Source organism: Dermacentor andersoni, chromosome 6 (assembly GCF_023375885.2).
Source record: "Dermacentor andersoni chromosome 6, qqDerAnde1_hic_scaffold, whole genome shotgun sequence".
NCBI classification, from domain to species: Eukaryota; Metazoa; Arthropoda; class Arachnida; order Ixodida; family Ixodidae; genus Dermacentor; species Dermacentor andersoni.
The window spans coordinates 162,812,639-162,837,224 of record NC_092819.1 but is presented as its reverse complement, the minus strand read 5'-3'; the positions used below and the strand labels follow the sequence as shown (position 1 = coordinate 162,837,224).

Sequence of the window (24,586 nt, the reverse complement as noted above, 5' to 3'; positions counted from 1 at the left end):
ATCCTGGCACATCAAATTTCTGGTATTTTTGTTTGGATGCCATACAATAATTTATTCGTGTGTTAAGCTCACGCAACAACAGATAGTGGGTGTGCTTTGACTCACTGCGTATATAGTGCTTGTAAAACTGTCGAAAAATGTCTACGTACCGCGAATTGGGTGCACGTTAAAGAGCCCCAGGGGGTCGAAATTAATTCAGAGTCCTCCACTACGGCGCACCTCATAATCACATCGGGGTTCTGGCGTCTAAAACCCCAGAATTTTTTAAAATAGAAAATTAGGCTTTCCTTTATACGTTCGCCCTCGCACCTAGAGCATACGGCGAGGTGGGCTCATTAGGATCTTAACGCACCTTGGACTTTACACAGGACATCTTCGGGAAAACGACGAAGGCCGACAAAATTCCTCTGGAGGGCCCTTATTATTGATGTCGCAATGTAATTGCTTGGCCGCATCATACGAGAGGCGCAATGACCGTGTGGCCACACCACGTACCCGGGCACATAAATGTCGGACCTTCCCGCGCTTAACCGTGCGTGGCTTAGCCATGTCTATGCTAAAGGGCATCCTGCGGGTTGAGCCGATGCCAAGACTTTGGACTTTTACGGCCCCTAGGCGGAGGCAACATACCCTTTTGGCCTCAGCTTCACGTAGACGGCACCCCCGGACTGACTCAGTTGCCTTTTCCTTTCTCTCTCTCCCTCAAATCTTCGTCTTTCTCTCTCACTTTCCATCTCTTCTGTCTTCTCCTCACTTTAAATTACTCCCGATTTTCCAGGCAGCAATGGTTACCTTGGTGTAGTTTATCCAACCTTGGGTCTATTATATTCGGTTATAGTAACTATGTAACGCTTGCCTCTGCGTTTTCTTCGGGTCTAGCAGCGTCCCCTTCTTGGGTTCGGTTGTGGGTGGTGCGGAAAGTAAGCAAACATTTAGAGATTTATGATGCTTTCCCTGTCTGTCTGTCTGATCGGCATTCACCAAAAGAGGGTGCACAGAACTCTTGCAGTTTCTTTGCCAGCGCAAAGAAACTTTTCTAGAATTCTGAGTGGTTTGTTCTTAGTAACAACCCCAAAAATACGGTCAGAACAATTTCACCGCTCATCGTTGCAAAATTTCAAACGGATACACTAGGTCCAGGCTACAAGGTGACCAAAATGGGCAGCGGCGACCTCCTCCTTGAGGTTCGCGATCAGCGCCAGCAAGGAAAACTCGCCAGTCTCGTAGTATTAGGTGACCTACAAATTTCCGCCACCCCACGGCAATCGATGAACACACCTAAGGGATTAATTTCTGATAGATAGCTTTTAACCTTGACATAAAAACAGCTCCTTGTGGGCTAGAAGGAGCCTAACGTTACCCTAGTAAAAAGAATCGTAATCTAACGGGAAAACAAAGAAATTGCAACTAAACATCTGATCGTCACCTTGGCGTCCACAATGTTGCCAGAAACGTTAGAAACAGGAAACAGTAATGTACTAGTCCGACCATACATCCCAAATCCTCGGAGATGTTTCAAGTGCCAGAGGTATGGCCATGGTTCTGAAAGCTGCCGGGGCCGACAAACCTGTGCGAAGTCCGGCGTTCACAATCACCCTTCGGATGACTCCAATAGACTGTCCGAACTGTGACGGTGGACGAGCAGTTTACTCTAGAACTTGCCCTACGTGGCAGAAAGAAAAATTATATATATCATACTAAAAATAAAGGAAAACGTTTCCTTCCAGGAATCAGGAACGCGCGTACCATTTCTTCATGCCGCAAGGTATGCTAGTGTGGTTCGTAAGGGGGCAACGCCGCAACAGACTCCGGCATCTTCTCGGTCCCTAAAAAGTGTGGCCGGAGACATCCCGGTATGAGGGCCCATCGACCTCTGGGTCGGTGGCCTCCAAGGTTTTGTATCTTCAGGCGAGGCGCACCCCGAAAACACCCCGCTCGTGCGAGCGGAAATCTAGCAGGTCCCAGGAGTCGATGGATACCACCCCAAGCCAGGTAGCAGATACCGTGCCTCGTGAGTGGCGCGATTCTGGCGACCGCTCCAAGAAAGGTAAACCCCTAAATACGGGGCCTGGAAGGGATCCGTAAGCTAACTTGTCTCATCTGGAGGCACATCACAAAAACAAAAACAATATAGATACACAAGTATTACACTTAAGCGCGAGAGGCGCTGTGTTTTCAGGACAATCATCTAAAATTTACACAACCTTTCTCCAGCAATACGCTATTTTGCGTAAATATCGAGACGACGTTGTTGCATCCTCTGGCGTTTAGTTATTGTAGTCGACAAAGGCATTTCATGCCGGAAGCTGCAACTCCGAACAGCTCTTGAGGCAGTTGCTACTGAAGCAGCGCTATTCAATAAACAAGTCACCTTCACGTTTATATAGGTTGCCCAAAGTTATTAGCCCTCTAAACAACAATTGAAAGCTTTATTGGGGATCTCCACAACCGTTACATAGTCGTCGGTGATCTAGAGAGAGATAGAAGGAAAAAGGAAAGGCAAGGAGGTTAACCAGACTGAGCCCAGTTTGCTACCCTACACATGGGGAGGGGAATGGGAAGTGAACGAGAGACAGAGAGAAAACATGAGTCAATAGAGCACTTTCAGATGAACTGAGTTAGGCGCAGGATGTCCATAGCCGGGACCTCAAGTCTGTTGCCTTCAGGTAGCAAAGAGGCTTTCTGGGCTAATGAACTATGAGGCCAGGCTCCCAAGGGATTAAGGCACAAGGTAGTATAACGCGCCGCCGTTCTAATAGGGAAAGTTGGGAAATATATAGAAGTATCATGAATTCTTATACAGAACAAAAGGAAGCCTTGAACAGGGTCGACAAAATAAAAGCACGCAAAACTCATCCTCCAGGTATGGCGAATGTTCCAGGAAACTCTATTGAGGACCAGGGACATTGTCTAGGAGAACCTTTGAAGCACACTCCTAGTACATCCCATTACACATATATATTTATAAAATACCAGGGCAAGCAGAGCAACTGGGTCTGGGTCGGAAAGGCACATGCGATGAAGTATACAATCGTCCATTTTGCATGGCGGAGTTCCAGGCCTCACTGAACTCCGACAAGTCGGCTCCAGGAAGTGACAGAATAATTTATGAAAGGATGAAACACTTACAGCCTGAAACCCACAGAACACTACTGTCGCGATTGTACTCCATGTCCTCTGCCGGCTACAGTCTGTTCGCCTGGAAAGAAGTTATCGGAATTCCTGTTCTGAAAGAGGGGCAAGGACCGCTATTCACCCAGTAGTTATAGGCCCATAGGTCTGACAAGTAGTCTAGGCAAGCTTTCTGACAATATCATTACCCGCGCCTCATACATTATGCTGAAAGCAACTAAATACTCAATCCACAACAGATCATCTTGTCCGAATGAAGAGAAATATCCATGATGCCATTGTGCAAATAATGTTTCTTATCAGTATCTTTAGATCTGGAGAAGGCACACGACATAACTTTGTGCTTTTGAATCCTCCGCTATCTGTCGGGAATGGGAGTCCGAGGCAAGTTGCTGAAGGTGATTTGGAGTTACATCTCCTAATACACGTTACGCGTTAGAGTTGGTAGCACTCTGTCTCGACTTCTTACGCAGGAGACTGGTGTTGTAATAGCTCGTGTAATGAGCTGAACTCTTTTTATTGCCAATGTACTTGCTCCACATTGTCGTAACCCGTAATATGTTTTATTCTAAATATGTGGATAACATCCATATAGGTTACAAATCATATAATCTAAGTATCTGCGAGCGGCAGATGCAGCTTGGCTTAAATAAATTGTTTTAGTGGGCGGACGAGAGCAGTTTGAAACTAAACCCTCAAAAAAGTACGTTCATCCTGTTCTCTAACACGATAGATATATTGCTGAACCCTCTTGTATATCTAAAAGGAGAACGACTACCTGCGGGCCGTGAACACAAATTTTTATGGATCCTTATAGACAGCAAGTTAACATTTTGTCGCACACCTGAAGTATCGTAAGGGGAAGTGCCTCAAAACTACAAATCTGCTGAAACTCTTGCCACGGACATCCTGCGGAAGTGACAGGAATTGCCTTATAAGCTTGTACAAAAGTCTAACACTATTTACGTCTTGACTACGGCGGTATAGTTTAATTCTACTAGGCCTAGTGCTTTCAAAATGTTTGATTATATCCACCACATAAGCATTCGCTTTGCTACAGGCGCCTTTTATTAAATTATGGGGTTTTACGCGCCAAAACCACTTTCTGATTATGAGGCACGCCGTAGTGGAGGACTCCGGAAATTTCGACCACCTGGGGTTCTTTAACGTGCACCTAAATCTAAGTACACGGGTGTTTTCGCATTTCGCCCCCATCGAAATGCGGCCGCCATGGCCGGGATTCGATCCCGCGACCTCGTGCTCAGCAGCCTAACACCATAGCCACTGAGCAACCACGGCGGGTAACTACAGGCGCCTCCAAAACTAGTCCTCTGCAAAGTTTGTACGTTGAATCTAACGAATGGTCTCTATACTTCCAAAGGCCATATTTAAGATTTTCCTTCGCCCTCAGGGTAAAATCCGCTGTACACTGTCCGTCTCATTCACTTATTCGCGACTTCTCCAAGGCTAGGCTGTTCCGTAACCACCCAGCCACTAGAACTCCTCTGTCACTACGATTGGAAGCACTGTCAGATAAAGGCTGTCCTCCTTCTATAGAGTGTACTAATGGCTCCTACTAGTGGCAGACCATCCAGCGGGATGTCACTTTCATAGAAATATCGAAGAGAGCATCTGAGGCTCATGTGAATTCGCATCTACTTGAACTTCGGGACAATTTTATACCGACGCTTTGAATTCTCCTGCTGGTGTTGCTTACGCAGCTCTGGAACTGTATTATTCAATGTCTTGTGCACCAACTCCGCATACAAGCAATTTTACAGTGGTAGCATGTGCAATTCTCTCGGCAGTTAAATATATAAAACAAATGAATATTACAAAAACAATCGTGTTCACAGAATCACTAAGCGTCGTTAGCTCTGTAAGGAGTCTAGAAAAACACAAGAATTCAATTTACAAGGAACTGTACCGCTTGTGATACTCAACTTACAAAGGCAACCAATTGATCGTAGTATGCCGGGCACGTGGTCATAGAGACATAAAAGGCAATGCAGCTACCGTTTAAAAGGGCCGCGTCGAAAGCTTTTCAATATACAGATAGACACATAGCTATCCCGCCCACTGCCTTTCTTGCGGCATGAAATATTGGCAACGGCAGTGGGATACTGAAGTTTCAAAGAAACTCCATGTCGTCCAACCAAAAATAGGAAAATGGATGTCCGAGAAAACAACAAGAAACAAAGTGCCTCTTTGAAGGTTAAGGATGGCACGTACGTATGGGACACACCTACCTCTTTACTGAAAGCGATGCTGTGACATGTGCTAGGTTCTTAATGCCCTCTATGTTCTTGTTCAGTGCCGTGAAATAGAAGTCCTGCGTAAAAAAGCACTTTTATCCCACATATCTTGAGCCTACTCCCCTCCAACCAGCATTGTTTCTGAGCCATGAGCCACTTTGTGATCTTGAAACAGTCCTCAAGTTTCTAGCAGATGTCGACACCATATACATCATTTGACCTAGTTATCGGTAGCGCCACCTCACCTTGCAGACTACTGCTGCATTGCAAAATAATTGGAGAGCACATGCCCCTCAGTCCTTGACTTCAAGGACCCTTTTCAGGGTACGATCTGTTGTATATGTTTTGTTATATAATCGCTTGCTAAGGGATTTTATATGCTCATAGCACACATTCATAGGCGTATCTGCCGGGAGGGCAAGGAGGCTTCCTCCCCTCCCCCGCTGTCGAAATGCTTATGCGGTGGATACTTTCCCATTCTTGCTTTAATGCAAGGGTCGCAGATAATTACTAAACCCTGGTTTATTCATGTATTTTTTGAAATGCCCTTTGTCATAAATTGCTATCGACTGTCGATAAACGTGTGAAATTTGTATAATTTTATCTCTGAGGTGCTGGAGACATCATATAGAAAGCAAGTCAAGGCGGGAAAAAGACCTTGCATTTGATAGTGACCCATCGTAATTACGTAGTAAGTAAATATTCATTTACTGTTGTCAGTCATGCTGCATTTCTTTTTTAAATGTATTTAAACCCCTGCTCCAATTATATGCACAGGTTAATTATGGGCACTAGCATTACAGTAAGGGAAGGAATAATCTTTCGCTATTACAAACGAAGGGCGCTACTTCAAACGTGCCGTCAAAGACGGTTCTGCCTTCATGAAAGCGGTCGTGTGAAGCGATACAATTCTCTCAGAAGTGAAGCATGTACTTTTAGAAAGCAGAATGTTCAATTTAGTCAAAGCTTAATGTTCATCGTCTATTCCTTGCAGTAATGGAAAAAATAACGCGCCTTCACAAATGTGTACCCCGTGAGTGAAGGGGATACTACGAGACAGGTAGTTTGATTCTCCGGTGTCCTCGTTGGGCTAAACAAGGTATCTTGTTTGAATCTAGGGAAAATTAGCGGCATGGTATGGATAATGTGTAGGCAACGTTCGAAATGGGTGGGCTATGTTTTATACTTTAAAAGAACAGGCAGAATTTCAGCGGAATGTGTCGTTTAGTTTTAGCTCTTCTAGATTATTTGAAATCGTTACGAATATTAAAATTACGAATATTACGAAGTTAATTGGTGATGTGTAGATGAAGCTTAAAACAGATGGTTCATTGGGGCTTTCGCAATAAATTACGTATGCAATCAATCCAGATTGTTTGAGCGTGTCTAAGCAGCGTGGGAGAATTGAACCCTCTGCCCTGGTAGAGCTTTAATATCGCCAAGACCAAATTGAGCGCAAATTTGTGGTACCCTACGAAAACTCTCTGTGCGAAGTTAAATGCGGTTGGATCAAACACAGCTTTAGTAAAAAAAGTCGCAGTTTCGCCTGAAAGGCGAAGCACCAATGGCGATAGCAAATTAGTAGATAGCTATACGAAGTAAGGATAGTAGTTTTATTGGCCGTATAAACTTGTAAACTTTCGCTTACGAACTAAATAATGACACAATATGTAACCGGAACTGAACGAAAGAAACAGACACACAGAGGCAGCGCTGTGTCCGTGTCTGTTTCTTTCTACGTCCTCGTTCAGTCGCGCTTACACATTCTATCATGAATTCAAACCAACTAGCCCGTCAACGAAGGGAAGCAATTTGGTGAGTTCACAGAGGATTTTGGTGGCGAGTTATGGTTCACGGCCTCCAAAAATCTAAAATTGCTTTTAGTGCCAAGTGAATTCGAAAGAATGTTTCAGAAAAACGGGTTGTTTATAGGGAAAGTGAATATTTATATTTCCAGAGCTCTACCTATTGCGTTCTGATTTTGCAAGCTGTCCAAATATCACCTTGTTTTCCCAGGCGCTGTTCGACGCAAGAATGTGGGCGCTTCCTGATGAAAACAGAAGACATGTAGGCCTGAAGATCGAGCACAAAGATCTGCCCACATCTTCCTCCGATGCACATGTGAGTATCGAATAGTGTTTCAGATGCACATTGACCGCACTCGCACACCACCGGATGATTTCGCATAGACGCCCACTCGCACAGAACAGTTCTATTTGCTACCACTTAGAACACAACAGCGCAGAAAAGGCCAGTAAGCGCCACTGCTTTAGCTCTAGGAATTGGCGTGACATCTAGACGCATGAAGTTCCAAATTTATGCCTATGGTAAAACCACATCATAAATTTGCATAGTTTGATCGGTTTAGTACAACACTGGCTTCTGCAGACCCATGAGGAAGTGCCTAGTGGGTTTCACTCCTTAAGAGAAAGAGAGAGAGAGGGTAAAGGCAAGGAGGTTAACCAGAGGCGAGTTTCCGGTTCACTACCCTGTACTGGAGGGGGAGAAATAAGATTTGTAACGACAAAGAGCGAGGGGGAAAATGGAATCAAGAAAAAAAAGAGAACAAGAGAGAGCACGAAACAGAAAATGCGTTCCAATCACAGGCGTTCACACAGGCCGGTCGATCCCAAGATGCGCAGTAGCAGTTTCCCGGCCTTCTGATACGATGTCAAGTCATGTCGGTGTTTCAGAATTCTTTCTTCCGACAGAGGCTGGTCGTCCAACTGGTTAATCAGGGCACAAAACGATTGTCTCTGCACACTGTACTGCGGGCACTGGCAAAGAGCAGGACGAATTGTTTTCGCGTCGCCACAATTGCCACGTGCCGCGGCGTCGGTCATCTCTATGCGGAACGCGTAGGTATTGGAAAGCTCGACGCCTAACCATAGCCAACACAAAAGAGTCGCGTCTATTCGGGGAAGTCTTGGTGGAAATCGGAGGCTTAAGGTTGGATTCAGGGTGTATAAACGGGCGTATATCAAATTCGCTTCATTCCACTCTGATGTAGGGCATTGGCGAAAAAGTAGGCGTTGCGTCCTTGCAGCTTCTGTCCTAGGCAGCGGGATCGATAGGCGATTGTCTTCGCCATGAGCTGAATCAGGAGCTTGATCGGCACGTTCATGGCCGATGATACCACAGTAAGTTAATAGCTACTGAAAAATTATTTCATATGTTTTTTCGGTCAGGTGGTGTATGGCCTCCATGATTTCAAATACCAACTCTTCATGCGGACCGCGCCGTAAGGCTGAGAGTAAACACCGTAGTGCCGTCTTCGAATTGCAGAAAATCCACCATTTGTGTGTTGGTTCGTCATGAATAAATTGTAGTACGTCTGGAAGCTCTACAACTTCTGCCACCGTCGGCTTTGTCAAATGGGATATTTTCAACTTTATAGTGGTGGCTTTTGCTGGAAAGACGACAACTGCGGTAGAGCTCTTCGGCAGAATGGAGCCGTCGGTGTATATGTGGGTGTAATAATTATATTTCTCATTTATTAGGAGTGAGGTAAGCTGTTTAAGAGCCGTCGATTACATATCTGCTTTTCCCTGGACAACACGTATTGTCCGATTGATATTTAGTTGAATGAGGCACCGAGGACGAGTCGCAGGTCTCGCGGCAGCTATGAGGCATGATGGTATAGCCCAACAATGTACGGATACCGTTCGGCAGAAATAGGCACGTGGTCTCTCCGCAGGCAGAGGGGCTAGATGGTGGCAATCAGTGTAGGCAAGGTGCCTTACATGCACTCTTAGTGCTTCAACTGTGATGTGGGTCTTGATGAGGTGGTCTTTGGCGATTGCTAAAATGCCGTTGACCCATTGCGAGGAAGACCTAGAGAAGTCCTGAGCGCCTCAGCTTGAACGTTTTCAATAGTACGTAGGCTTGTTTAACTTGCTTTAGTCAATGCTGGCAAGCTGTAGCGCAAAAAGCCGAGAAACATTACCCTGTGTAGTTGCAGCATAGCACTTGTGGACATTCTTCCGATCTTTCCAACGAATAATTTCAGAAGGTGACAGATGCCTGTCAACCGATTCATGTGCAATAGATGGGTGCTCCAGGAGATATCCCTGTCAATTATGACACCCGAAAATTTGTAAGACCGTACAAATGGTATCACCTGCCCTCTGATTAATACACTGTAGTGCTTCATGGGCTTACGCGTAAATGCCGCAAGTGCACATTTATCCGATGGAATTTCCGGGCCTCACACTCCAATTTCCAGGTAGAGTGTTGTCTGAGTGGCAGCTTTTTTGGAGCCTTGCGCACAGCTGTAAACGAGTCACATCGGTTGCCCAAACGCATGTTTCGTCCGCGTACATTGAAAATTTAACTGTTTGCAAGGTGATCAAGGAGACGAATCAGCGCCATGTTAAACAACGTAGAGCTCAGTAGCCTGCCATGGGGGACACCACAGTAGGCGTAATGTATAAGAGCGTGGTCGTCCTCGGTGCACGCAAAGAAAGATAGCATAGAAAGATAACTATGTATCTGTCCAATGTCTGACCACCTACCTCTTCGAGAGAAGCGAGGATGGCTTCTGTGTAACGTTCTGGTATGCCCCTTTGACGTCCACGAACAAGGAAGCGCAGAGACGTTTACATCCTATGCCTGGTTACCTACGCTGAACGTAGGTAACCAGGTCGACGACGTTATCAATCGATGAGTGGCCATGTGGCATCTGTGTAGACGTTGTGGTATTCTAAGTACAACTTCAGGCGTCTGCGGATAATCCTCTCCATCACGTTGCCCACACAGCTCGCCAATGCAATCGGGCGATACTGTGAACGCTCCAACAGAGACTGCTAGGCTTCAGTAGCGGTACTACGCGACTAGTTTTCCAGCTTGGGGCTAGTGTGCCACTTAGCCAGGATTTATTATACATTTCAAGCAGAACACTCCTCGCCCTTTTACCCAGATGACGCAGAGCTCTGTCAAAAATTTTGTCAGGTTCTGGTGAAGACGTACGTGTGCACAAAGCTAGCACTGGCTTGAGTTTATGGATGGAAAATTGTAGATCCTTGCTGGCCTCACGTTGTGTTGGAAAACTGATGGGATGTGATAAGTTGTTAGAAGCTGTGAGTTGCCCGGATAATCCGACACACAATTTGGTGACAGCAATATCTGGTCGCTGTTGGAAGAAGGTCACAGCCTTGAATGAAGACCGCTGTATGCGTGGTTTCCCAAGCCCTCGCACCGTCCTCCATAAGTGCGATAGGGACTTATGAGGGTCTAGCGACTCACAGAAAGCGGTCCTGCGTTGTGACACCAGCTTATCTAACCAGCGCTGGATCTTCTTTTGTAGGTGTCGGGCAGTAGATCGTCGATTGATTTCGTGCATCGTTATCTACGTTCGGCTCTAACTGTATGTCAAACTCCGTGAATTTCGAAGAGCATATTAAAGTACTCGTATTCTCTTTCACTGTGCTCTTGATTATGGCTTGCAAATTATGTAGCAAATTACCCTGACAGAGGTCTTCCATAGGAGACTGGAATTTAGGCCAATCCCGTGTTTGGATTGTATCATTTGAGTTAGAAGAGGAAAGTCCTCTGATCATATCAGCATCTCCTCTTTTTTTCCTATGCAACTGACGTCATTAAACTGCTCCGCAGCAATGAACAGATATGGACTTTCATGATTTCTTGTGGAAACCTTGTCAACCATGCGCGGTTGCTTGGGAAGCCGCCCAACGAACAGCAATATATTTTTATTCAGTTTGTGGCCATGCCAGTGGCAAGCTTTGCTCCCCAGTCTACTATTGCCTATAGTAATGTATCCAGTTTACGGTGTTTTTATTGGCAGTGTTTGTATGCCATTAAGGCGTTCTTTGATTTCGAAAAGAAAGTTATGCTATTTGCAATACATAAACAAGACTTTCACCACTGGACACAGTTTCAGTAAAGTAAATTTATTTTTGCAATTACATTCACCAGGATGGGAAAGATTCGAAACGACCCTTCTCAGCCAGTTCCTCGGGCGAGACGTCAAGCAAAAACGTCAAGCAAAAATAAGTTACGGTGCCACTGTGTACTCCTCACCCGAACGTATCTGTAATGCGTTTAGTACCTATTTTTTGTCGCACATTAGCTCAACGGGTAAAAATTTGAAGCAAGGTGCATTGCCCGAAGAAATGCGCATAGCCTACAAGTGAGCTTGAGGTGGCTTCATTTATGTCGCGTTTGTGAAACAGCTTCTGGGATTGACAATATTTCAGTGCATGTCGTTTAACTTATAACAGTTGTGTCACCAGTTCTCGCTCATATAGTCAATGCTGTATTTGTGACTGGTATGTTTGCGAAATTACCAAGGTGGTGCTACTTTACAAGTCAAAGGTCAAGCACAATACAGAAGACTGTCCACAAATTACTACTACCGTTCAACCGCGAGATAACCCAAGAAATATTCGCGAGGTGCCTTAGTGAGCATTAGGAAAAGACAACATTTCGCCTCATAAACTGGATTTAGGAAATCTTTTGCAGACAGAATGCAGACTCAACATTTACAGACATAATTGTTTCTTCATTAACTTTGTGGAAACTTTTGATTATGTAAATCATTTTATAACAATGGCTAAATTGCTTTACTGCGGAAATAATGCATGTGTTTGACGTTAATTCGAAGTTGCTTAAAAGACCGGCAAGAGATTGTTCAACTAGGAGATGCTGAGTTAACTACATGCTTATTGACCTTGCCATTCCCCAGGGGTCCTTACTTGAGCCTAGTTTTTTTACTCAGTGGTAATGAATTCTCTTCCCAACTTGTATGTGCTACTTAGCATTGAATGTAGACGATCCCAACCTTACAACAGCTGGTCTTGAGAAATGGAAAATAAATATGATGCTTAACTCTCGACTTGAAATTTCGGAGCTTTGATGTGCACTTTGTCCTAGCCCTACGAAGACAGCTTTTTAGCTCATTGTACTCTGGAAAATAAATAAACTAATAATTCAGATGTATCCCATCAAACAATTTATTCAGGCAAGATTTCTTCATGTTATTGTTGATAACCGTTTGAAATTCGCCTCAATATGCTGTGTGTAGTTCACATGACTTCATATGGCTTGCACGTGCTGTCGAAATGTCGAAACTATTTAAACTTATCAACGTTTCCGTCACATATTTTCACTCTCACATTATGTACTGCACAAGGATCTGGCGTTTCACATACAAAACTCGCTTGTCACCCATGTATGATTTCAAAACATGGCTCTTAACATCATAGCCCCCAAGAATACATGCATTCTTATAGTCACGTAGTAGTGACGGTGAAGAAGGCAGCAAAACTGTGATTAACAAAACTAGCGCTTTATTGGGCGAAGTTGTGCCCTCAAAAGCCGGCTACACTCAAAGAACACGATAGCGGCGAACACACTCAGTGATCGGCAAAAATCTGACCAGCGGATCAAGTGCTTCGGCTTTTATACATCATTCGTCGAATATTCCAGAGTAAACGGTAAGACCCGCGCGTCTTCCACGAAGTTGTACATTATTCGCGTCGCGCATACAAACAATCAGATTACACAATGTTCGGTGATAGACAGCGGATGGGACCATCGATAACATTCCAGAAACTTCCGATACGGTCAAGCGCGTCCGGCGCTGTGGGATAACCTTTGTTGGGCGGTGAAACGTGGTCGCCCGGTAAAGATCAACAAGTACACGTGTGAATATTGATTTAAAGCCATGAACATCCTTAACATTTATTATTTTACGATAGCCAATGTTACCTCCCTTAGTTATCAAATAGTTAATGAAAAACTCCCCTTCACAATAGTCTCGCCTCGCCCCTGACTTCGTAAAGTTGGGAGCGCAGCGCACTTTCGTATTTTATTGCATAGGGTAAATGCTAATTATGGTTGCAGTTTATTTGCAATGAAAAAGTCTTGATAGTAATTTCGAACAGGCTTTGGAATAGGCTTGATAGCAATCAAACGCTACTAAGAACATTGAAACTTTCCTTAAAAAATTAAACAATCACCTACTGGCAGTGGGTAGCATTGGGGATGCATGCACACTTCTTCCATTTTTTTTCTCTCTGCAGATCTTGTTGGACAATGTCAAAAAAGTTGTCGCAAATTTTATAATGTGTACAGATTTCTCGGCACTACCGTTATATTTTCTCTTACTTCAGGTGCTGCCATTTTATACAATTACGCAGTATAGACGAATTCCAGATAAGAAGCAGTACGGTGTAGGATTCCTTATCCATAAGGAGAGCGGGCAATTTCGACGAATTCTAGAGCCTTATTGACAGGATAAGATTTATAGATTAAAATTAGTACAAGCCTACGCTCCAAGCTCTAGTCAGGATGCTAATAAAATATATCAGTTTTATAAAGATGTTGAATTAGCGAAGAAAAAAGTACAAACCCACTATACTGCAGTAATGGGCGAGTTCAACGCAAAAGTAGGGAAAAAGGAGGCTGGTGAACAAGCACATGGAAAATACGGAGTAGATTCTAGGAGTACTCGAGGAGAGGTGGTGGTAGAATTCGCGGAAAGGTATAAGCTGCGAATAATGAACACCTTCTTCAGGAAGCGTAGGAGGAAAACTTGGACCTGGAAAAGCCCTAATGGTGAGACAGAAGTGAAAATGATTTCATGCTTTTTTCTGACCCCAGCACAGCAATGAATGTAGAAGTGTTAGGTAAGGTAAACTGCAGTTATCATAGGTTAGTCGTCGGTTAGTTACGCAGTAAAGGTAAAAGCAGACCAATTCAAGCTGGTACTTGCAAACATATATGCAGCATTAGAACAGGGAGATGAAGATGACAGATGTAATGAATGAAACCGTAACAAGCCTGGCTTCAGAAGCAGCAACTGATTTATTTATTTATTTATTTATTTATTTATTTATTTCGGATACTTTCCTGGCCCGAAGGCATTACAGAAAGGAGTGGTAAGTGAAAGAAAATACATAATTATACAATAATAGGTATTACAATACGGCAGAGAATACAGCAGTCTTGAAATTGCCAACGTCAGAAATGGCAGCTATGGAGGGAGGAAGGTCGTTCCAGTCGGCGCTGGTTTTAGGAATAAAAGAACCATGACACATCTTTGTTCTAAAATATGGAACACCAACTTTAAACATGTGATCGAAACGGGATGAAATGTATGGAGGGGAACTAATAAGATGATCCTTTAATAGTGGGTTGTGGTGATACAGCTTGTGGAAAAGACACAGTCTAAAACATTTACGGCGCAATGAAAGCTCTGGTAATGTAAGTGTGTTTTTCATGGAAGTAATGCTGGCGTAACGGGAATAGTTAGATAAGATGAAACGTGCTGCGCGATTCTGGATGGATTCTAGTGTGTTCATCAGTGTGACTTGATGGGGATCCCATACGGTGCATGCATATTCTAGCTTTGGTCGCACTAATGTTTTGTAGAGGGTAAGCTTTATCGGCATAGACGCAGCAGAGAAATTTCGACGCAAGTATCCAAGAACCCGGTCAGCGTTATTAATGACGTGTTTGATGTGCGTATGCCATGATAAGTTACGTGAAATATGGACACCTAGGTATTTGTACGAGTTGACGGATTCAAGAGAAGTATCCTGAAGTAAGAAAACACGCGTGTTGTCAGTGTTAGTGCGGCTTGATACATGCATTGTTTTACATTTATTAACATTTAGTCGCATGAGCCATTTATCGCACCAGTTGGATATGCTTCTAAGATCGTCTTGAAGCTTATCAGAATCAGTGTGGTTAGTTATTTTACGATAAATGACGCAGTCATATGCGAAAAGCCCGATAGATGAATGGGAAATGCATTTAGGAAGGTCGTTTACTGATGTGGCAGGCAAGGCACCAAGGCAACCGGTAGCTAAGCTCTCCCAAGTAACAAGGAACCTAATAAAAAGACGCTGAAGAATGAAAGTGTCCAACTCAAGAGATCAAATAGAATTCGCGGAACTGTCAAAACTAATCAACAAGGAGAAAATACGGGATATTCGAAATTATAACTCGGGAAAGACTGAAGAAGCAGTAAAAAATGAACGCAGCATGAAATCAGTGAGAAAGAAACTTGGCATATGAGAAACCATGATGTATGCACTGAAAGATAAGCAGGGTAATATCATCACCAATCTCGAAGCTATAGCCAAACCAGCGGAAGAATTCTGTACTGACCTGTACAATACCCAGAGGAGCTACGATACCTCCATTCGAAGTAGTAATGAACAGTTTACAGAGGATCCTTCTATAACTACTGATGAAGTTAGAAGAACCTTGCAAGACATGAAATGGAGAAAAGCGGCAGAAAAACAAAAACTACCAGTCGATTTAAGCAAAACTGGAAGAGGCATAATGCTTGAAAAATTAGCGGCCTTTATACAATGTGCCTTTCGACTTCAGCAGTCCCAGAAAACTGGAATTCCGAATTATACTAATCTACAAAAAGGGAGGCGTTACAGAATTGAAAAATTATAATCCCATTAGCTTACTTTGAGTATTATATTAAATATTCACCAAGGTAATCTCCAATTCAATAAGGGCCACACTGGACTTCATTCCACCGAGGGAACAGGGTGGTTTCAGGAAGGGATACTCTACAATGGATCATTTCCACGTCATCAATCAGCTAATGGAGAAACCCGCAGAGTAAAATCAGCCTTCTATATGGCTTATGGCTATATGGCTATACGAAAATGTATTTGATGCAGTGGAGATACCAGCAGTCATAGAGGCATAGAGGCAAAGAAAGGGGTCTGACTAGGAGACGCAATCTCTCCAATGCTATTCACTGCAAGCCTGAAAGAAGTAGTCAAGCTATTAAACTAGGAAGGCCTAGGAGTGAGGATCAACGGCAAATATCTCAGCAACTTTTGATTTGCAGACTGTCCTGTTTAGCAGCCCTGGAGACTGGCTACAACAAATTATTGATGGCGTTAACCGAGAGAGTGCAAGATTGGGGTTGAAGATTAATATGCAGAAGACAAAAAATAATGATCATATCCGGGCAAGGCAACAAGAGTTCAGAATTGCCAGTCAGCCTCTATATTCTGTGAAGGAGTACGTTTACCTAGGTCGATTACTCACCGGGGACCCTGATCATGAGAAGGAAATTCACAGAAGAATGAAAATGGGTTGCAGTGCATACAGCAGACATTGTGAGATCTTAACTGGAAGATTACCATTATTATTGAAAAGAAAGGCGTACAATCAAAGCATTCTACTGGTGATGACATACGGGGCAGAAATTTGGAAACTTACAAAGAAGGTCTAAAACAACTTAAAGACCACGCAAAGAACGACTGAAGGAATAAGGTAAGGCGTAACGTTAAAAGACGGGAAGAAAGCGGTGTGGATATGAGACCAAACGGTGATAGTCGATGCTCTAATTGACATTAACAGAAAAAAAAATTTGCTTGGCAGTACTTGTAATGCGTAGGTTAGATAACCGGTAGACCAATAGGGTTACAAAATGGGTGCCAAGACAAGGGAAGTGCAGTCGAGTCCGGCAAAAGACTTGCTGGGGTGATGAATTTAATAAATTCGCAGGAGCAAGTTGGAATTGGTTGGTGCATGACAGGAATACCTTGAGATCGCAGGGAGGGGCCTTCGTCCTGCAGTGGATACAAAATAGGCTGACGATTAAGATGATATTGAATTTAAGAGCTACAGTACAAGTGTTTTTGTTAACAATCGGCAGGGGCCTTTTATAAAGTTTTTAAGACACAGAAGCTAATACTTGGTAATGCTGAAACATATTTATGTGAAATAAATATTCAATCTGAGACGCTTTCAACTGTTCTCACAATACCAAATGAATAATAAGCTATAGCTAATGGTAACAAAAGGAAAGCCTAAAGAAACACTTACGGAATATTTTAGGTCAAGCTAGATTAACCGTAGGCTTTTGAAAAGCGAATGAATCACTCGGTCGTAGTGAGAAGAAGGCTTTTATTAGCCAGAAACTTACACGAAAGAGAAAGCTCCACCACAGAGCGCCGCCACTAGTTGCGGACTAGGTTACCTCTCTCGCTTGACTTCAGCGTTCTGGGCGGCTGGTACCGCCGGTGAGCTCGGAGACAGAGACGGAGCTGCGTAGGGGGGATGAACAGAGCAAGCAGCATAACGTAACAGATTACAAATGTTGATGGGAGTGAGAAACAAAATGAGATTGTGCGATTGAGTAACAGTCTCGGGAGGAGGACACATTCCGTGGAAGAACAATTTAAGTGTTAGGTGAAGTTACGCATCACCGTGTCAGCTTGGCAACAGGTGACCAAAGGCGGCATTGCAGAGTGGGTGGCGGTTATTGTCAGTGACAACCTAAATGTTACAAGGTTTCCAAACGTCAAGCGACTCCGCGACTTTGGAACAATTGCTTTATCCCTACAGATCATTATGGGTAAAACAGGGGTTTCAGGATGAAAGCTGAACGTCTAGGCGAACATTATGAGACATCCTGATGTCACTGCTAAAGCAGAGATAATATTATAGCGTGAAACAACTAGTTGTTATATTCTAATTAGCCTACCAGCTGAATTAGCCTACCAAAGTCATTATTATTTGAGCGAACTCCAGCTGCTTCAGGTTTCTTTCAATGGTGAAGAGTAGTTCCACTGCGTTTTTGTGGGTGTAGCTGATCAGTAATTCTGAGGTTGTCAACGACTACGGAATCGTGCGGAAGGAGCGAAGACCGCAGGCGCTCTTCGATGGTCAGTCGCATCAGCGAGTGCCAGAAGATGATGCAGGAGATATTTGCGGTCGGTGCTCGCGCTTCATGGATGAAGCAGTTCGTCGAGGGTTGAGCACCGGGCTGCTTTGCATGCGTTAGCATTTGTTCAGCCTAGCGCTGGTAGCAGAGAGAGGGGGGTACTCGCACAACATATGTTAGAGCTTCTTAGGCACAGAACAGTGAGAGAACAAGGCAGAGGGAGTGAAGCTCTATTACACAAGGTAGCTCACTGGTCTAGGAATAGGGAAGGGGAATATGCGTTGGATAGGTTGAAAAACAGCTAGTAGTGGCTTTGTAGAGTGGCTTCGCACTAAAAGTGCAACAGTAACGTAAACGTGCTCTAGACGTCAGCCTGAGGGTCCGTGCTGATCTAGTCACCCGAGCTGCTGCTTCCTTACCTCTTCGGGGCAAGCGCATTCCCACAGCAACTGCTGCGGACGGCCGCGCTCACATATTACATGTACTACAATTGACAGTAACTGTGGCAGAAAAAATACTCCGTCTCCTGGAAGTGCACCATCCCCGTCGCTGTTTCTGAGGTTCCATGTTTTTTTTTTTATGTGGTCCCCCATCAGGCTTGCGCATTCTGCGTTATGGCCTTTTCAATCTTGCTTTTGTGGAGCAGGACGGGAGAGCCACAAGAAAATTTGTTGGGGAGAGGGTGGGTGAGATGTGCAACTCTTGCTTAAAGCTTCTTTTGGCATTTAATTTGACGTGCTCTCTTATATCCTCCGATGGCATCATATTTCGTGCAATGGGGACATTGCTATTGGTTGTAGAGGAGCGGGAGGCTTACGTAGCAGCTTGGTCGCCGCACCCACCATAGGTCGCGCCCTTCTCGACACTGCCTGCGAGCACGGGCACCCATAGCGTGCGTATGTATGCCTGGTGGCAGCTGAAGATCTCACGCGACTTGTTTTATATGGTACTCGCAAGTACCAATCCTTAAGGGCGTTGAAAGCTATTTCAAGGCATCCAGCGAGTTAGAAAAAACTGTTATGGTCTGGCCGTTACGTGCGCCATCATTGTTTGTCTCCTTCAGCCCCTGTAAACTGAACAGGACGAAGCGAACAAAGGTCATCCTAATTGGTGCCTTTGCTTGGTGTTTGTCAAGAACAAAAGGAGAAGAAAAAGTATCTAGCTGGCAGAGAAAGATACGGTAAACCAGCGTAGACAGCACTGACCATTCCTTAGAAAGAATAGAGGAAGGCAGCGCACGCATCCAGAGGTGAAAACTAAAAAAGAAGCGAAAGAAGAGGGGGAAGGTTGATGTGACTTGGGAGGCGCGAAAAGTGGCATGGTAGAACACCGCTGGATGAGAACAGGGTGCGTCGAGGCGGAAGATTTGAGCCGAAAGGGGACAACAACGGTGTCTCATTAGCCTGAAGTGATCACGCATGTACCACGGGTATGCGCCATGTACTTCGTCCAAGTAAATCAATGGCAATGGTCGCCCGTTCTATGCTACGGAGACATCCCCAAAAGAAAGGTGCCAGCGGTCAGCCGGGACACACGAAGAGAAAATGCTGAATCAGGCATCTAGCGATACATGGTACTTTATTTATTATAAAATTTAACGAGGAATGAGACCTGGGTCGTTTGCGAAATCGTGCAAGGTAATAGTGGGGAAGTGTAAAGCCCAAACTACCAGCTCGCAACTACCCAAGGAAGCCAGACGTCTGGCACGTTCCTTACAACCGCGTCCTTTGCTACCACTGTGAATAAGCGGGTGACGTCGGCCACCGATGCCCATACCAGGAAATTGGACTGCGAGGGTCCATTGTTAACGCGCTGTGGCCACTGCAAGGTGAAATGCTGCCTGAGAGCGCCGACTACCTCGCCGCCTCTCAGTAGATCCCTCGATGACCGTCCCGCTTGCCGTCACCAGGCCACTCGCTACTTGTTACCGAGACGCCGGCTATACACTGGCCGAGTCCGGGGTCGGTCTGCAAGTCCATATCCAGAAAACTAGAATCAGCAACCAATGGCGGCGTGCTTGCTGTTTGTTGAACTCACGAAGATCCTCTGCCACCAACGAAGACGTGCGCAAGACTATCTCGACGACATATCGAGTCGCCAACATTTCGACGAAGCCTAGAAGCAAAGTATACGCCAACAAAAGAAGACCTGATGACGCGACGTTCACGCCACAGATCAACATCAGGCCGCCTTGATCCGACGCCTAGACCTAACTGCAATATAAAACAAAGAACCACCGACCTGGATGCACTTATCGACGGTCACGCAGTCACCGCCTTATTAGACACAGGAGCTGACTACTTCGTCATGAGAGTACCCATCGCCGCTAAGTTGAAGAAGGTTAAGACTGCATAGGAAGGCCTTCCAATTCGGGCCACTGGACGGCACCTAATGATGTTTACTATGAATCTACACAGCAAGGTTTACCGTTCACGACCGGACTTAGGTTGCTACCTTCGTTATCCTCCAACAGTGTTCCCGACAAGTTATTCTCAGCATGGACTTCCTGAGCCAACACGGCGCAATCAGGTACCTGATGTTGAAGTCGATAACGCTGTCGGAAGATCAAGCGATGCCAGTGAAGAGCTCTCGCAGTCACTACGCCTTAAGCTTGCTTGAAGATCAAGTGAGCATTCCGCCTCGCTGCCCTGTCCTCATTTCCGTCGGCCCTGAAACACCCGCAGACGCAGTCCTCGAGGCCAATCAACGACTATTGCTCGATTGTGAAATTTGCGTTGCATAAGTGATAGCTCGTATGAATGGAGGCAAAACGGAACTGATGCTGACCTTTTTCGTCGAGGAGTTTAATCACGTCACCAAGGGTACGACGATCGCATACCTAGAAGAAATTGTGGAAACCAGCAATGTGTTTGTCCTCTCTTATTCTGTCACATAGATCGACCTTCGTACAATACTCAAAGCCTCCCCATGCCAATGGGAAGCCGCTCTTCCTAGTACAGCCTTGGAAGACCAGCAATACCAGATTGACCGGGCCAGCCAGAAACCACCAGCAAATAGGACCCTGGTCTGAGACCTCCACTCTCTGGGGCTCCATTACAAAAAACAAAATTTTCTAATACTACTGGACCTGGACGACCATGGTTCTTGCACTAGTCTTCGAAGTAAGTGCGAGCCTCTTCTTGAGCAACCAAAACAGTTCTAAAGTCTTCGACGATACAAAGACTGCTTTTCGACGTTATCGAAAACACCAGTTGCAAAGCTTCCCATAGTAAGCGAAGAATCCGCTCGACCACTTCACCAGAGCTCTTACCCAGTGGCGACGCGGAAAACATAAACTATAAGCCAACAAGTCGACGAAATGCTGCGCGACATCATCCAGTCGTCTAAAAGCCCGTGAGCTTGTCCTGTGGTTTTAGTCAAGATGAATGGAACTCTTCGCTTCTGTGCCGATAATCCACGCTTGATGAAAATCACCAAGGACGTATACTCCCTCCCACGGATAGAAGCCACATTAGAACGGCTCTGCAATACGTACTTTTAGTCAATGGATCTCAAGACTGATTATTGGCAAATTAAAGTCATCAAAAGGGATAGAGAAAAGACCACGTTTATTATTCCAGACGGCCTCTTTGAGTTCAAGGTGATCCCATTCAGATTTTGTTCGGCGCCTGCAATGTTCCAGCGCATGATATACAGTCTTGGCACGACTGAAGTGGCAGACTTGTCTCGTCTACTTGGAAGACGTTGTAGGATTTGCCATGAATTTCGAAGATCACCTGAGGCGGCTTCAGACAACATTGGATGCGCTAAAGTCATCAGGACTCACTCTGCAGCCAAAAGAGTGCCGTTTCGCTTACGAGAAACGTGTGTTCCTAGGCCAGGTCATCAGTAAGTCTGGAGTCTGTCCTGACATGCAGAAGATAGCTGCCATCGCTAAGTTCCCGCGGCCCGTCAACAACAAGGCCTTGCGCTGATTCCTTGCCCTGTGTGCCTATTACAAGTCTTTGTAAAATACTTTTCCCGCAATGTGTAACCCTTAAAGGGACTTTCCCGAATGGTGAGACTAGAAATGAAATAGACTTCATACTCTGGGCTAACCCTGGCATCATACAAAATGTGGACGTGCTCGGCAAGTTGCACTGCAGTGACCATAAGATGGTAAGATCTCGAATTAGTCTAGACTTGAGGAGGGAATTGAAGAAACTGGTACATGAGAAGCCGATCAATGAGAGGTGAGAGGTATGTATTAAGAGGTGAAGCCGGCAATATCATTACTTATATGGGTAAGATGGTTCAAGTGGCTGAGGAGTTTTATAGAGATTTATACAGTACCAGTCGCACCCACGACGACAATGGAAGAGGGAATAATCTAGAGGAATTTGGCATCCCACAAGTAACGCCGGAATAAGGAACAAAAGCCTTGGGAACTACGCAAATGGGGAACACTGCTGCGGAGGATCAGGTAACAGCAGATTTGTTGAAGAATGGTGGGCAAATTGTTCTAGAAAAAAACTGGCCATCCTGTATATGCAATTCCTCATCACCTCTAGCATGTCGGAATCTTGGAAGAACGCCAACATAATCTTAATCCATAAGAAATGGGATGCCAAAGACTTCAAAAATTATACACCGATTAGCTTACTGTTCGTTGGCTACAAAGTACTTACTAAGGTAATCGCAAATAGCACGAGCAACACCTTAGACTTCTCTCAACAAAAAGACCAGGCACGATTTCGTAAAGGCTACTCAACAATAGACGATATTCACACTATTAATCAGGTGCTAGAGAAATTTAAGGTGTATAGCCAACCCTTATATATAGCTTTCATTGATTACGAGAAAGCGTTTGATTCAGTCGAAACCTCAGCAGTCATACAGGCATTACGGAATCATGGTGTAGACGAGCCGTATATAAAAATACTGAAAGATATCTATAGCGGAATCACAGCGACTACAGCCCTCCATAAAGAAAACAACAAAATCCCAATAAAGAAGGGCCTCAGGCAGGGAGATACGATCTCTCCCATGCTATTCACAGCGTGTTTACAGGAGGTATTCAAGGACCTGGATTGGGAAGAATTGGGATAAGAGTTTATCAAGAATACCTTAGTAACTTGCTAATCGCTGATGATATTGCCTTGCTCAGTAACTCAGGAGACCAACTGCAATGCATGCTCACTGACCTGGACAGACAAAGCAAAAGGGTTGGTCTAAAAATTAATCTGCAGAAAACTAAAGTAATGTTGAACAGTCTCGGAAGAGAACAGCAGTTTACGATAGGTAGCGAGGCACTGGAAGTGGTAAGGGAATACATCTACTTGGGGCAGGTGGTGAGCGCGGATTCGGATCATGAGACTTAAATAATCTGAAGAATAAGAATGTGCTCGGGTGCGCTTGGAAGGCATTCTCAAATCATTAACAGCAGGTTGCCATTATCCCTGAAGAGAAAAGTGTATAACAGCTGTGTCTTGCCAGTACTCAGCTACGGAGCAGAAACTTGGAGGCTCACGAAAAGGGTTCTACTTAAATTGAGGATGACACAACGAGCTTTGGAGAGAAGAATGATGGGCGTAACGTTAAGGGATGCGAAAGAAGGAGATTGGGTGAGGGAACAAACGCGAGTTAGTAACATCTTAGTTGAAATCAATAAAAGGAAACTGGCATGGGCAGGGCATCTAATGAGGAGGGATGATAACCGATGGTCATTAAGGGCTACGTACTGGATTCCAAGAGCAGGGAAGCGTAGCAGGGGGTGGCAGAAAGTTAGGTGGCTGGATAAGATTAAGATATTTGCAGGGACAACATGGCCACAATTAGCACATGACCGGGGCAGCTGAAGTATGGGAGAGGCCCTTGCCCTACAGTGGGCGTAGCCAGGCTGATGATGACAGGGACTGACACCCAATTATTCGGTACCCATATTTAGTGCAATAGAAAACATAACCATGAGAGCGTCTAATCATGGAATGCTAATGCGCAGAACGTACATCATTTTGACCAAATTTTTCGATATGCAATGAGGATTTAATCATTCACAGGAAGAATGCTGAAACAGTTGACAGGTGAGCGGCGATAGCGATTATACACCGGTATTGGTGGGATGAACACGGCAGGGGTTGCGCTGCAACAACAAAGTATGATTTTGGTTTTCAAGCCGATGTTCCTGCGATGGATGTTTTGCGAATTCTTAAATTACTTCCGCAATAATACCTACGCGTTTTCCTGATTTCTTGTCCTACTGCTTTAGCATTTAACAAGTCAAAACAGAACCTCGGATAGAAAACGAAATGACGCCTTTACACGGGAGATAGAGTTCAGAGTGTTCCCGCAGCCACGCCTGCGTTTTCGATTTCCGAAGCACAGAATAAAGCACAGGTGTCTCATAATATAGCAACTGCAATTTTAAGCAATTATTATGATGTACTTAATAACACTCTACTTACGTAGAATAATATCATAGAATACATCCGAAATACCAAGATTTCATCGCCATGTGTCGCCATCCACTGGTTTTTGTGACTTTCTATGCCAATTTAAAATTATAATTCCATTAAATGGCCAACCACGTGCT

The 24,586-nt window shown here is 44.6% G+C and overlaps 1 protein-coding gene across 2 annotated transcripts in view; it reads left to right on the top strand.

Annotated features, from left to right (window-relative positions):
- Window positions 1–24,586, top strand: part of LOC129382712 (uncharacterized) — a 216,534-nt gene that overhangs the window by 168,511 nt on the left and 23,437 nt on the right. The window contains exons 1-2 of one of the 2 annotated variants that reach the window (XM_055066845.2): window positions 5,779–6,078; window positions 7,404–7,508. In XM_055066845.2, the coding sequence (XP_054922820.2) occupies window positions 7,422–7,508 (87 nt within the window). In that variant the 5' untranslated portion in view covers window positions 5,779–6,078; window positions 7,404–7,421. Of the gene's footprint in view, window positions 1–5,778; window positions 6,079–7,403; window positions 7,509–24,586 lie in introns of those variants that run through there. The other variant, XM_072288875.1, reaches the window with a different exon arrangement.